This window comes from Acipenser ruthenus, chromosome 16 (genome assembly GCF_902713425.1).
Source record: "Acipenser ruthenus chromosome 16, fAciRut3.2 maternal haplotype, whole genome shotgun sequence".
Taxonomy (NCBI): domain Eukaryota; kingdom Metazoa; phylum Chordata; class Actinopteri; order Acipenseriformes; family Acipenseridae; genus Acipenser; species Acipenser ruthenus.
Genome location: NC_081204.1, coordinates 16,241,631 through 16,256,499, shown reverse-complemented (window position 1 = coordinate 16,256,499; position 14,869 = coordinate 16,241,631). Strand labels below are relative to the sequence as shown.

Sequence of the window (14,869 nt, the reverse complement as noted above, 5' to 3'; positions counted from 1 at the left end):
TATGTCATTTAATTTTCTGTTTAATATGTTTCTTTGCTGATCATATGTATTGCATTTCCTGAAAGTATTGTAGCGTGCAAGAGGGAAGGCAGCAGCAGGGCTGGTAGGTGACGTAATCACACACGAAGATGTAAGCCCGATATACGGTCCTTGCAAATGAGCCGGCTGTACAATGCCCTGTATAGTATATCACGCGCCCTATCGTTTCAATGCCCTGTATAGTATATCACGCACCCTGTCGTTTCAATGCTCTGTACAGTATATCACGCCCCCTGTCGTTTCAATGCCCTGTATAGTATATCACGCCCCATGTCGTTTCAATGCCCTGTATAGTATATACAGGGCATTGTCTTTTTTCTGGAGCTCAGCATCCAATAAAATTACAAATAACACCAAAGCTAACACCTGCATTCAGCAAATCCAGCTCAAGAAAATGATGAACCCGCCTACTTCTTTCCTCGTTAATATGGGGGTGCTTACATGTGATTGACACTCGTATGCGTTTGACTGTGTTCCTGTTTGAGTGTCAAATAAGGAGAGATAAAAGGTTGTTTCTTATTCGTCACCAATCTAGAACTATATCAGTACAATTCGAATTGGTTTTGCTTTTTCATTTATTTGTAAAGACTGTATCTGTCGACAGTTCTGGACAATGTACTTTTACATTACATTCTGAATATATATTTTTCCTGGAGCAAAACAGAACATTATATTTAAATAAATACAAAAGCAGATCTACAGTTCTAAATATTCTGATTAGGTCACAGTAGGTCACAGCTCCAGCATGGAGACTAGATCACAGCTCTAGCATTTAGGTCACAGCTCCAGCATGGCTAGGTCACAGCTCCAGCATGGCTAGGTCACAGCTCCAGCATGTAGGTCACAGCTCCAGCATGGCTAGGTCACAGCTCCAGCATGGCTAGGTCACAGCTCCAGCATGTAGGTCACAGCTCCAGCATGGCTAGGTCACAGCTCCAGCATGGCTAGGTCACAGCTCCAGCATGTAGGTCACAGCTCCAGCATGGCTAGGTCACAGCTCCAGCATGTAGGTCACAGCTCCAGCATGTAGGTCACAGCTCCAGCTTAGCTAGGTCACACGAGATACTTGTTTACTGCAGCATATCTTCAGAGCTGCTGGTTGCATTGTGATGAAACTGTACAGGCATTCTTTAGCACATGTTCCTGAGGTACTGCAATGCCACATGCTGAGCTGCTCATGCATGTTTCCCAGCTTGTGATGTTGCCTCTGTTGTGAAGACTGTATCTTCACAGCACAGCAGAGAAAGCAGTCAGGGTCACTCTTCTTCACAATGTCTGCAGTGCAGTCTGTTCTCCAGAATGACTCGTCATGTCAGCACTTTCAACATCTTGTGCAGTGGGATATGGAAGCACATGAGGGATAGCCTTTTGATACAAAAAAAAAACAACATATCTGCGTGCTGCATATTCTAGGTGTCCTGGCACCTCTCACAATGTAATTTCCTGGACTTTGGGTAAAGTCTTTACAGTCTATGGTACAATATTTTGATACACCAGATTTGTAATATCTTGTTTCTGTTAATATTTGGATATCTCCATGTACTTTACATTATGTAGGCTGGGATATACATGGAGAATAGGATATCACAGTCCCCGTATACTTGGATTTTTCAATTTCGATTTTCTTCAATTGGTTGGATCAGCCGAAGTGTCTTTATAGAAGTAAGAGCCAGCGCTATCTAGTGGTGCTATCTTAACGCTAGCCTACATTACATACTTTATGTCTATGGCAGACAACAAAAACTGAAGAGCAGACCCTGAATTATAGACCCACAGCACACACTTATCAAACAACAATGAAATGAATTGCAAAGTGAGGGATCAGGATCAGCACATGCATTGCAAAGTGAGGGATCAGGATCAGGATCAGCACATGCATTGCAAAGTGAGGGATCAAGATCAGGATCAGCACATGCATTGCAAAGTGAGGGATCAGGATCAGTACATGCATTGCAAAGTGAGGGATCAGGATCAGCACATGAATTGCAAAGTGAGGGATCAGGATCAGTACATGCATTGCAAAGTGAGGGATCAGGATCAGGATCAGGATCAGCACATGCATTGCAAAGTGAGGGATCAGGATCAGCACATGAATTGCAAAGTGAGGGATCAGGATCAGCACATGCATTGCAAAGTGAGGGATCAGGATCAGCACAAGAATTGCAAAGTGAGGGATCAGGATCAGCACATGCATTGCAAAGTGAGGGATCAGGATCAGGATCAGTACATGCATTGCAAAGTGAGGGATCAGGATCAGCACATGAATTGCAAAGTGAGGGATCAGGATCAGCACATGCATTGCAAAGTGAGGGATCAGGATCAGGATCAGTACATGCATTGCAAAGTGAGGGATCAGGATCAGCACATGCATTGCAAAGTGAGGGATCAGGATCAGGATCAGTACATGCATTGCAAAGTGAGGGATCAGGATCAGTACATGCATTGCAAAGTGAGGGATCAGGATCAGCACATGCATTATACAGATTAACTTTATTTTACAAAAGTGCAAAAGTTTTAAAAGTGGGTAACAGTTTTTCTTCTCTAAATTTACACAAAAACATCATGAAACTCTGTATTGTAATACATTTCAGCCACTATGATGTGTAACACAGAGATGGTAACAATTCACTTACAGATAGCTATACAAATAACAAACAGCTGTTTAGAACTAAAATAACCAAACTAACATTTACTGAATTACCATATTTATCTATAATATAAATCCAAAAAAGCTTGTAATCTGAAAAAATGATTACCACTCTTAACAATATTGCTTTGTAGTATATAATACAGGACCTGTCCACAAGACATTAAGCACATTCTCTACAGAGTGTAGACTCCTCCCTGCAATCTCCCTGCATGAATATGCACTGAGGTGCTCTGTATTTGTGCAGCCTGATGTTTGACAACGCCCCCCCTCCCCCTGTCTTAGCAGACCAGCTCCTCTCTTCAGCCTCTTCAGTCTCCTCTACAATAGATTGAGCACACCCTGGAGTCTTGTGATGAAATACAAAGAAAGATTTATTCATCAGTTACCTAAAAGATCTCCTTAATACCACTGTCACAAAGAGAAGTTTGGGGCTAGAGTTCCAGAATTCTACAAACTAAGACTTTAGACACTGCTCGGCTGTTCAATAACTGCAATACAGCGTCCAGCATATTTGGTATATTTTAACCATTAAACAAGTCAAGGATACGAGAGCTCTCATTGTCTGTGTTTGATACAACACTGCACAGTGCTATGAAGGGTATGACAGCTCTCATTGTCTGTGTTTGATACAACACTGCACAGAGCTATGAAGGGTATGAGAGCTGACATTGTCTGTGTTTGATACAACACTGCACAGAGCTATGAAAACTGATTTGCATTGATTTGAGAGATGACTAAATGCATGATCACGCTCATCAGAAAGTTCTGACCGGGTCAGGAATATACAATGGAAAAGTAAAATGCAGAATCCTAGTACTGTACAGTCTTCCCAGTTCCAGACAGTGACCAGTCTTGTTTTGAACAATTTTAGTTTTCCTGGGAATTTGTATTTAAAAATATATATATGAATGCAGACCTCACAGAACAAAATGTACACCCCTGTATGAAGGGTATAGATCTATATCTATAGATCTATATCTATGTCTGTATCTATAGCAACCCTTCCCCTGACTTTGTAAGATATTTGCAATCATTCAGAGTGGTTCAGAGTTCTGCTGCTTTCATTCCTCTTGTTCAGTTTTGATTGGTATTTCATAATGATAGCAGTACTATAGTTGAAATGTAATCCAAGCAGCCAGAGTCACAGGGTTTCAATGAAATTAGGACATGTGAATAAACAACATGCCGTCTCCTAGCAAGCTGAAATCCAGTTAAAGAGCTGGCGAAAGATATGGAAATGTTGGAACAACTGGACTCAGAACCACGCGGGGGGATTGCAAACACCAGAAGATAAAGGGTACAAAAAATATTGAACTTCATTCAAATGTAAATAGATGTGGGTCTTTACAAAGGGGAGGCAGCAGATTTTCTAAGCGTTTACTCCAGTGGCCAATTAGGTGTGTGTGCAAGCCCATGACAAACACAGAGCTACAAACATCCTTTCAATACATTGCAATACCTTTCTTTGCCACTCCCTTCATTTTTATGATGTTTGTAATCATTATGGTGACCTTTCAACTGCTTTGAGGTAAAGTTCAGCTCAGTGAAGGTCTCAGTAAAGTTCAGCTCAGTGAAGTTCAGCTCATTAAAGTTCAACTCAGTGAAGGTCAGCTCAGTGAAGGTCAGCGCAGTAAAGTTCAGCTCAGTGAAGGTCTCAGTAAAGTTCAGCTCACTAAAGTTCAGCTCAGTAAAGTTCAGCTCAGTGAAGTTCAGCTCAGTAAAGTTCAGCTCAGTGAAGTTCAGCTCAGTAAAGTTCAGCTCAGTAAAGTTCAGCTCAGTAAAGCCCAGCTCAGTGAAGTTCAGCTCAGTGAAGTTCAGCTCAGTAACGTTCAGCTCAGTGAAGTTCAGCTCAGTGAAGGTCTCAGTAAAGTTCAGCTCAGTGAAGTTCAGTTCAGTGAAGTTCAGCTCAGTGAAGTTCAGCTCAGTAAAGTCCAGCTCAGTGAAGTTCAGCTCAGTGAAGTTCAGCTCAGTAACGTTCAGCTCAGTGAAGGTCTCAGTAAAGTTTAGCTCAGTGAAGTTCAGTTCAGTGAAGTTCAGCTCAGTGAAGGTCTCAGTAAAGTTCAGCTCAATGAAGGTCTCAGTAAAGTTCAGCTCAGTGAAGTTCAGCTCAGTCAAGTTCAGCTCAGTAAAGTTCAGCTCAGTAAAGTTCAGCTCACTAAAGTTCAGCTCAGTGAGGTTCAGCTCAGTAAAGTTTAGCTCAGTGAAGTTCAGCTCAGTGAGGTTCAGCTCAGTAAATTCCAGCTCAGTAAAGTTTAGCTCAGTGAAGTTCAGCTCAGTAAAGTTTAGCTCAGTGAAGTTCAGCTCAGTGAAGGTCTCAGTAAAGTTCAGCTCAGTGAAGTTCAGCTCAGTGAGGTTTAGCTCAGTAAAGTCCAGCTCAGTAGAGTTCAGCTCAGTAAAGTTTAGGTCAGTGAAGTTCAGCTCAGTAAAGTCCAGCTCAGTAAAGTTCAGCTCAGTAAAGTTCAGCTCAGTAAAGTTCAGCTCAGTGAAGTTCAGCTCAGTAAAGTTCAGCTCAGTAAAGTTCAGCTCAGTAAAGTTTAGCTCAGTGAAGTTCAGCTCAGTGAAGGTCAGCGCAGTAAAGTCCAGCTCAGTAAAGTTCAGCTCAGTGAAGTTCAGCTCAGTAAAGTTCAGCTCAGTAAAGTTCAGCTCAGTGAAGGTCTCAGTAAAGTTCAGCTCAGTGAAGTTCAGCTCAGTAAAGTCCAGCTCAGTAAAGTTCAGCTCAGTGAAGTTCAGCTCAGTGAAGGTCTCAGTAAAGTTCAGCTCAATGAAGGTCTCAGTAAAGTTCAGCTCAGTGAAGTTCAGCTCAGTAAAGTTCAGCTCAGTGAAGGTCTCAGTAAAGTTCAGCTCAGTGAAGTTCAGCTCAGTGAAGGTCTCAGTAAAGTTCAGCTCAGTAAAGTTCAGCTCAGTGATGTTTAGCTCAGTGAAGTTCAGCTCAGTAAAGTCCAGCTCAGTAAAGTTCAGCTCAGTAAAGTTTAGCTCAGTGAAGTTCAGCTCAGTAAAGTTCAGCTCAGTAAAGTTTAGCTCAGTGAAGTTCAGCTCAGTGAAGGTCAGCGCAGTAGCAGGTTGAACAGTTGAAAGGGCACAACATCTCATGAAAACATGAAAAAAACAAGACAAACAACACAGACCTGCAAGCAAGATGGCAACCAGGTGATCTAATATAGATTTAGGGTTAAAAAACATTTGCCACAGCACCGCTCGGAATGATTGCAAACATCATAAAGAGATGGAGCTGGCGTTTTGATAGCGCCCTCTTCACTGGCCAGCCTGGCCCTTGTCCCTGGGCTCACTCTCGGCCTCCCTCTCCAGGTAGACGGAGGGCCTGTGCTCGTCGAGTTGCTCGATGGATTTCAGGTGCAGCACCATGTGCAGCGCGTAGGCCAGCACCAGCAGCAGGATCAGAGACATGAGCAGCCCCATGAGGACGGCCGGGGTGAAGAACGAAGCACAGTCACTGGCTGGGGAGAACCAGCCCCCCTCCACATTGAAGGCTTGAATCTGGAAATGGAAAGCACCACAGCAAGAGATTTCTACATCAGCCTCCAAAGAGCAGCTTGGGGTCAGTGTGAAATATCCCACTTACTCTTCTTGTACTTTCAATTCACTTTATAGATCATCATTTTGAATGTAAGAGATGTGGTATTACTTAGTTAGGTACGTCTATCATCCACTAGAGGGAAAGGGCACTCACTGCAATGGTGGATCCGTTTGTTTTTTTTAAAGCCACCTTGTATAAGGGTCTGCAGCCTCCGCAGTGTCTGTGGGACCCTACCTGGAAGTCGATGAAGGTGAGGTGCCACAGCAGAGAGCTGTCACGTGGGAGCTGGGCTCCAGCAGTGTCTGTGGGACCCTACCTGGAAGTCGATGAAGGTGATGTGCCACAGCAGAGAGCTGTCACGTGGGAGCTAGGCTCCAGCAGTGTCTGTGGGACCCTACCTGGAAGTCGATGAAGGTGATGTGCCACAGCAGAGAGTTGTCACGTGGGAGCTGGGCTCCAGCAGTGTCTGTGGGACCCTACCTGGAAGTCGATGAAGGTGATGTGCCACAGCAGAGAGCTGTCACGTGGGAGCTGGGCTCCAGCAGTGTCTGTGGGACCCTACCTGGATGTCGATGAAGGTGATGTGCCACAGCAGAGAGTTGTCTCCATGGGAGCTGGGCTCCAGCAGCGTGTCGTACTTGTGCAGGCTGCTGACATGCTGGCAGTGGTAGGAGGACACGGCGGGCGCGTAGATCTGCGTGGCGTTGAAGTTGGCTTCCTTAGTCCTGTTGTAGAGGATGTGAACAGAGTCCAGGCTGAACCAGCTCTGAGCAGTCGACTCATAGTAAGTGTTGGACAGGAGAAAACTGGCGAGAAACACAGAGTAAAACACATCTCAGAGCACTGTACAAAATGAAAAACGAAACAAGAGAGCTCATATGTACAATACACTCCAGCTACCACCAATTATAGAAAAGAACATTCAAAAAAGCATGTTTAAAAGAATCCAATGCTTCAACCTGCCTAGTGTCAACCGGCTCCAGCTGACTTAAGACAAAGTTTTAGAACAACTAAAAGTTTAGCATTTTCTGATCTCAAAGAACGAATAGGGATATATGTAGTTAGAAGTTTTTACGGCTCCAGGGAGCTGTGTTGTTAAGATACCTTTTGCAGGACTATAAGTACTAGAACACTTTGCAAAGTGTCCCAGTCTGCTCCGGTGAACCTGGAGCCATGTGGTCCTTCAACTCCAAGGGCACAGGCAGGACACAGGCAGGGCATAGGCAGGGCACAGGCAGAGAGAGACTTACACACCCAACACACCTTATTACCAGCCCCTTCAAATCCGCCACATCCCCGAATCTCAGAGAGAGTCTGTCAATTAAACAAACCGCATGGCATTATTATTATTATTATCATTATTATTATTATTAGTAGTAGTAGTAGTAGTAGTAGTAGTAGTAGAAGTAGTAGTCCTATTTAAGGTCCGTTTGACGGGACTACACGAGCTGTCCAAAGACAGCTGGACAAAAATTCAAATTAGCACCCTCTATGGGTGCTAAAAAAGACGAACCTTAACTGATTTAACGAAAAAAACGGTCAAAAAGGACTGTAAATTAAATATGCAAAACCAAAGGGGAGGTGGTACAGAGCACGCCCCCTAGAGCCCACTGGTCGACAAAAGAGGTCATGTCGCCAGCGGACTCCGCGTGGGCGTGCTCCAACTTAACTCTTGATCGGACAAGGGCCCTGAACATGGCCCCACAGTCAAAGAGACCCTCCCCGATCATCTTACGCTTCCTGGTCTTGTAGATGGCAAGTTTAGCAAGAGCCAGGAGCAGATTCAAGAGGAGGTCCCTCTTCCTGGTGGAGCCACGGACAGGGTGCCCGAAAATGAGGAGGGTGGGGGAGAAATGCAGCCAGAACTGCAGCAAGAGGTTCTTTAGCAGCAGAAAGAATGGCTGCAGCCTGGCGCACAAAAAATAAATGTGGCTTACCGACTCGGACAGTCCGCAGAAAGGGCATGTGGCGTCCGAGTCGATAAAGTGACGCAGGATCTCTCCTGACGCAAGCGCTCCGTGCAGCACCCTCCATCCCAAGTCCCCAGCTCCCCTGGGGACCAGCGGGGAGTTCAGGGCCTCCCACTCTCGCCCTCCTGGGGTCGGAGGGGCTCCTGCCAAGCGGTGTCTCAGCGGGAGACAAGGGCTGGGAAGTGGAGGGTGTGGAGCATCATCGCGTACAGGGTCCTCCTCAACGCGTATCGGAGGGGGGTCGAGGAGAACTGCGAGATCCTGCTCAGGTTGTTCTCGAGGGGAGGCAAAGGGGGGTCTTGCACCTTGGGTTCGATCAACAGGACCGGAGAGCAGGGGGTAGGGGGGGAAGGTGGCTCCCCAGTCCTGAGAACTCCCTCGAGATACCTGACAGAGTCTGGGTGCAACGTAGTAGTAGTAGTTTTAGTATTATCAGGACAGTATTGTTATTAGTATTATTAGCTGTTGCAGCATGTCCAGTAGATAATCCCTACATTCTTGCCAGACACAGGATTTGGAATCTAGTCAGTCTTAGAGTTCTTGTGCCGAAGATCTTTTCTCTGCTTTAAAGTAAGAGAATAGATTTTTCAAACCAGCACTATAGATCCCTGGTACCGAATCACTACCTTGCACAGTAGGTCAGTCTCACTCTACCAGTGGTTTCAAAATATGAAACGTTCTCTCTGTGGCACATACTGTACAACAGTCAATGAATATGAATTTCAAGGGACCAGCAAAAAAAATGAGTCTTATCAGTCATTTTTATTATCAAGAGTGTAAGCCAGTGCATACTGTCAATTTTTATTGGTTACAATAACTTTCAGAGAGAGGGGGAGGGGACTCACAGGGAGAGGAGGGGACTCACAGGGAGGGGGGTGGTCTCACAGGGAGGGGAGGTGGTCTCACTGGGAGGGGGAGTGGTCTCACATGGAGGGGGGGTGGTCTCACAGGGAGGGGGAGTGGTCTCACAGGGAAGGGGGTGGTCTCACAGGGAGGGGTATGGTCTCACAGGGAGGGGGTGGTCTCACAAGGAGGGGGTGGTCTCACAAGGAGGGGGAGTGGTCTCACAGGGAGAGGGAGGGGTATCCCAGGGGAGGCGTGATCTAACAGGGAGGGGGAGTGGTCTCACAGGGCGGGGGAGTGGTCTCACAGGGAGGGAGAGTTGTCTCACAGGGAGGGGGAGTGGTCTCACAGGAAGGGGGGGTGGTCTCACATTGCTTTCTCCTCACTGCAGCTTGATCCTTTCAGGTCCAGTCTGGCGCTGGGGCTGAATGCCCGGTCGGTCAGGTCCACATGGGTGTGGTTTCTTAGTTTCACAATCAGCTTCTTTGCCCAGAAGAGGATGCAGGTCTTCCCGTTCTCAGTGAGTTTTAGAGGAAAGAATGGGGTGGACGGGGTGGATGGGGTCGGGTTCGAGGCCTGAAGGAGCTTCCTGATGGTCCTCTTCAGTGTGCCTGCTCCCTAGCCCAGGTCCTGCTGAGAGAGAGGCACAGTGACTCCAACAACAGCCATTCACAATGCAGGTTATATTATGTTATGCAATGAAGCACAGCTTGGATGACTAATGAATGACACCTGTTCTAAAAGCACTGCTTGCTGATGAAATGCTTCACGCAGAAGCTCGAGCCCAACAGTTCATGAACCCTGTTTTCATGTGTTTGCGAGAGAGTTAGAAGTTTGTTTACAGTGCTGTCTAATATCAGAGCATGTTTATCAACAATTCCCTAAACAGTCGTTGAAGTTCAGTTATCTCTGTGTATCTTTAACGGCAGTGTAGGTATGTCCATTGGAATCTTTTTTTTGTTCAGCCGATGTTCAAAGAAATGTCCACTGCCCCTCTGTGGTCCTCCCTTGATTACCCCTAAAAATAACAGGGCTTCTCTGGGTCCAGGTGCAGCGAATCAGCAGAGGATTACCCCTGAAAATAACAGGGCTTCTCTGGGTCCAGGTGCAGCGAATCAGCAGAGGATTACCCCTGAAAATAACAGGGCTTCTCTGGGTCCAGGTGCAGCGAATCAGCAGAGGATTACCCCTGAAAATAACAGGGCTTCTCTGGGTCCAGGTGCAGCGAATCAGAAGCGGGATTACCCCTAAAAATAACAGGGCTTCTCTGGGTCCAGGTGCAGCGAATCAACGTGGCCTGCAGGGTTCTCCCTCCCTCAGGAATGCCTGGACCCGGTTTCATGTGCATTGGTTCTGAAGCTGTTAACATGCAGGGGTGATGTGCAGAGGATTAAAACACATGATTATTTTCACTATGATGTATCTGAAGTGCTTTTGGATTTGACTAAATCTCTGTAATATGTGTATAATCATACCGAGCAGAAGATGAATTCAGTCTGTTTGGGATTAATTCAATCTGTTCAAGGGTAAAAATAGTTTCCTGAGCCATGTTGGCGAGCCGTGCTGTTCTAGTGCTGCTTACCTGCAGGGAGGGACCCCTGAGTGAGGCTCTGATGGACTGGCCACTCGTACCCCCTGTGGGAATTAGAAAGGAAAGGGTTACTGGCTGCCATGCACTTCCATTTACTATGAAAGTCTCATAGTAAGAAAAAACAAGTGACTGTAGAGCAAACACCTGCTACTACCCTTAGAACAGTTTACCACAATAAACTAGCATTTACCCTAGTTTACCCTGTTTTTAATATGCTTTACTATACCGCTCTGTGCTTTTCAGTTCTTACCTATGCTTTGCTATGCTTTTACTGTGGGTGCCCCAGGTTAAGGAAAGCACATCAGTGCATGTTTAACTTCCAGGTATTCTTGCACCTATAATAGTTTAACTGATGATATTATTTCATTAACAATAACCAAGATAACTGTGTATGCAAACACTCACCATTTCCAGTACTGACAGTATCTTGGTATGGGAACACATCTGAACTGTAAGCAAAGAAACAGACATGTATTTAGTATGTGTAAGTAAAGATGCATGCAGACCTTGCAAAGTTGAGAACTGTTTTGCAAGAAATAAATCCAGGTCCAAAAACAAGCAATTCTGGCACCTTACGGAAGCACAGCACTGCACACCCCCAGACAACAGCGACTCAAGAACGTATTCACCCAGCGCTGCGGGTTTGCTGGGGCAGACTTTTCTTTTGCCCCGTTTTCCTCACCCAAACTCAGGTTTAGTGACCAAGTCCTACAAATACAGTTTGCCATGACATAACGGCTGTAAAGTAATTCTGACCTTCACAAACAGGCTTTTCAGGCTCAGAAATCCAGTGACTGGAAAAATTCTTTGTGAAAAAAAAACAGGTAGACAGCATAGTCGCTTCAGAAATTGCATTGACTTATCATGGCGTTGCTCATCACCACAGCTACTTGTCTCAGGTAACATTAGACTGTAATATTATTGATTTGTACCAAGACCTGTGGTAAACTGTATTACAGTATAGTGCAGTTTTGATAGAGCTAGGCTGACTGGGAAATATGTCCGGTTTGGTCTGTGGAAAAGGTGCAATACATTCCACAGTCTGGAGCATTAGAACTGAATACACTTTCTCCTCTCCTTTTCAACTCTACCTTTCTGAGGCACAGCGTTAGCTGACCTTAAAATGCACTGAGGTTTATATGGGGACAAAATCTCTCTTAGGTAATCCAGTGCCAAGTCATTTATTGCTTTAAATGTCAATAGCAATATTTTAAATCAATTCTAAACGCACTGGAAGCCAGTGCAGGGAGGCCAGCACAGGAGTATATGAGCCAGTTTCTTTGTTCCAGTGCGAATACTGACAGCTGCATTGTGAACAAGCTGCAAACAGGATAAGCCAGAACACAGAAGCTCAGCAAATCAACAAGTCTAGACTAAACAAAAGCATGAAATCACTTCTCAGCATCAGACAAAGAAAGAAAAGATCTGCCATGTATCTGCAGTGAAGTGTGTCACAATCATGAGAGCCAGCAGAGTGACAGAATGCGCTTGGGACAGAGGCGCTGGTAACCCCTCTAGCAATCCTCAGCTGAGCTCCCACATGGAACCCTAATAATATGTTTAAAATGTGTTTAGAAACCCTGCAATGCACTGCTCTCCCTCGGGTCGAGATAGAGGAGAGGTTCAGTCTATACTCTCTCGTTCAGTCCATCGAACGCTCCTGTAATCCATTAATCACAAAGGATCGGAGTTTCCAGGAATAAACTGCCCTGAAACACTGAATAAAATAATCCTTTAATCGTTACATCCAGGGACAGCCCAAATACATACATCATTTGGGATATGCTTTGTATATTTTAATGTATTTTTTGTGTATTTAACGTTTAGTATATTTAAAAGCTAGTAATGTTAACTTGTATGAGTAATCTGTTTATTTAAATTGGGTTTATTTTACACACTGTAACAAACACAGTCTGAATTAACACTGCTGGTTACACGCTATAACAAACACAGTCTGAATTAACACTGCTGGTTACACGCTATAACAAACACAGCCTGAATTAACACTGCTGGTTACACGCTATAACAAACACAGCCTGAATTAACACTGCTGGTGACTTTTATTATTATTATTTATTTCTTAGCAGACGCCCTTATCCAGGGCGACTTACAATTGTTACAAGATATCACATTATTTCACATTATACAGATATACATCATTTTTACATACAATTACCCATTTATACAGTTGGGTTTTTACTGGAGCAATCTAGGTAAAGTACCTTGCTCAAGGGTACAGCAGCAGTGTCCCCACTGGGGATTGAACCCACAACCCTCCGGTCAGGAGTCCAGAGCCCTAACCACTACTCCACACTGCTGCCCAGCTGTAGCCCAGCTCTATGAAGGAGTGCACTGCAGCTGTGGTGTCTGACAGTTCCGCTGCACTGACTAGACAGCACGTAGCGTGCATTAGAAACACTGAACGGTAGATAGAAGTAACTTGTACCACTGACCTTTCTTCCAGGTTCGTAGGCACTTGATGCAAGGATATTGAAAAGCGTACAAGAACAAATAACATTGCTAATATAGTAAATGTGAACGCCATGGAGACAGACACAGCAGACTCTCCAGATGAAGCTTGTCCTTTAAACAGCTTTGATAATATACTCTAAACCCTAACCCTCTGTCCACTGATGGACAAGGCACTCAGCCAATAGAGGGCTGGATGCAAGCTGGTCCCTTGCCACAGCCATACCCCCAGAAGGGATGGGATGAGGCACTAAGTGTTGCTGAATCCACTTTGTTTATGTAGAAAGTCACATTGAAGACAACATTTCATCTACCTTCTTATGGCTAGATATAAAAAAACGACAGCAGCTGTGTCTCTCATGCTATGCCGTGTAGTGGGTGTGTTCCAATCTCAGCATCAGCAGACTGGACACTTCTGAGACAAAAACAGCAGCATGTGACCTAGTTATACTTGCTGATGACTGAATATTTCAAATGAATCCTCAATATATTTGAATGAAATGTGCTGAGTCACAAACACTGTCAGGAAGGTGTAGGGCCATGATGCGAGTCACAACAGCAGTGTGGAGTAGTGGTTAGGGCTCTGGACTCTTGACCGGAGGGTTGTGGGTTCAATCCCCAGTGGGGGACACTGCTGTTGTACCCTTGAGCAAGGTACTTTACCTAGATTGCTCCAGTTAAAAACCCAACTGTATAAATGGGTAATTGTATGTAAAAATAATGTGATATCTGTATAATGTGAAATAATGTATAATGTGATATCTTGTAACAATTGTAAGTCGCCCTGGATAAGGGCGTCTGCTAAGAAATAAATAATAATAATAATAATAATAATAATAATAATAATAATAATAATAATAATAACAACACAGGCCCTGGTTCAGTATCTGATGACAGACAGACAGACAGACAGACAGACAGACAGACAGGCCCTGGTTCAGTATCTGATGACAGACAGACAGACAGGCAGGCCCTGGTTCAGTATCTGATGACAGACAGACAGACAGACAGACCCTAGTTCAGTATCTGATGACAGACAGACAGACAGACAGACAGACAGACAGACAGACAGACAGACAGGCAGGCCCTGGTTCAGTATCTGATGAAGGACAGACAGGCCCTGGTTCAGTATCTGATGACAGACAGACAGACAGACAGACAGGCCCTGGTTCAGTATCTGATGACAGACAGACAGACAGACAGACAGACAGGCCCTGGTTCAGTATCTGATGACAGACAGACAGACAGGCCCTGGTTCAGTATCTGATGACAGACAGACAGACAGACAGATAGACAGGCCCTGACGCTCAATTATATTTATCTCTAAAACCGGGTGACACCTCAGCTGAAAATATTCTACCTGTCTTGCTGACAAGTGGATGTCAAAAAACATTTTTAATGTTAAACTCAGATCAAACAGGGATGATGCTCTTGGGATCACAGAATTAACTAAATAATATAAATCCATCTGAGTTTACATTTGGTAGTTACTCCTCTGAGCTGAAGGCTGAAATGAGAGATTTGGGTGTCATTTTCAATCCAGATCTTTCATTAGAGCCACACATTAGGAATGTAACTAAAGTGTAATTTAAAAACTCTTGCTAAACTAAGACGTTCCCTTTCGCTGCAGCATGCTGAGAGACGGATGCATGCTTTATAACATCTAGGATTGATGATTGCAACTCTTTTTTTCTGGTATTTCAAGTGGTGTTTCATCTTGATTACAGCTTGTGCAAAATGCTGCTGTCAGAGTCTTAACTAGAACAAAGAAA

The 14,869-nt window shown here is 44.7% G+C and overlaps 1 protein-coding gene across 1 annotated transcript; it reads right to left on the bottom strand.

The window, feature by feature from the left end:
* Nucleotides 1-5,938: 5,938 nt before the first annotated feature.
* LOC117412511 (V-type proton ATPase subunit S1) lies at nt 5,939-13,321 on the bottom strand. Its single transcript, XM_058989607.1, has 6 exons — nt 13,249-13,321; nt 10,620-10,672; nt 9,408-9,655; nt 7,488-7,538; nt 6,787-7,030; nt 5,939-6,184 (listed from the first exon to the last, which is right to left on the bottom strand). The coding sequence occupies exons 1-6, from the start codon at nt 13,319-13,321 to the stop codon at nt 5,942-5,944; spliced, it is 912 nt and encodes a 303-aa protein (XP_058845590.1). The 3' UTR covers nt 5,939-5,941.
* Nucleotides 13,322-14,869: the final 1,548 nt, after the last annotated feature.

Excerpts from the sequence above, each read along its gene's own strand:
- LOC117412511 (XM_058989607.1), bottom strand. The coding sequence starts at position 13,321 with ATGGCTGTGGCAAGGGACCAGCTTGCATCCAGCCCTCTATTGGCTGAG. Across the intron at positions 10,673-13,248 it reads TGTCCATCAGTGGACAGAGG|GGGGTACGAGTGGCCAGTCC; the intron begins GTTAGGGTTTAG and ends TAATTCCCACAG. Across the intron at positions 7,539-9,407 it reads TGCAGTGAGGAGAAAGCAAT|ACTCTCTCTGAGATTCGGGG; the intron begins GTGAGACCACCC and ends TTTAATTGACAG.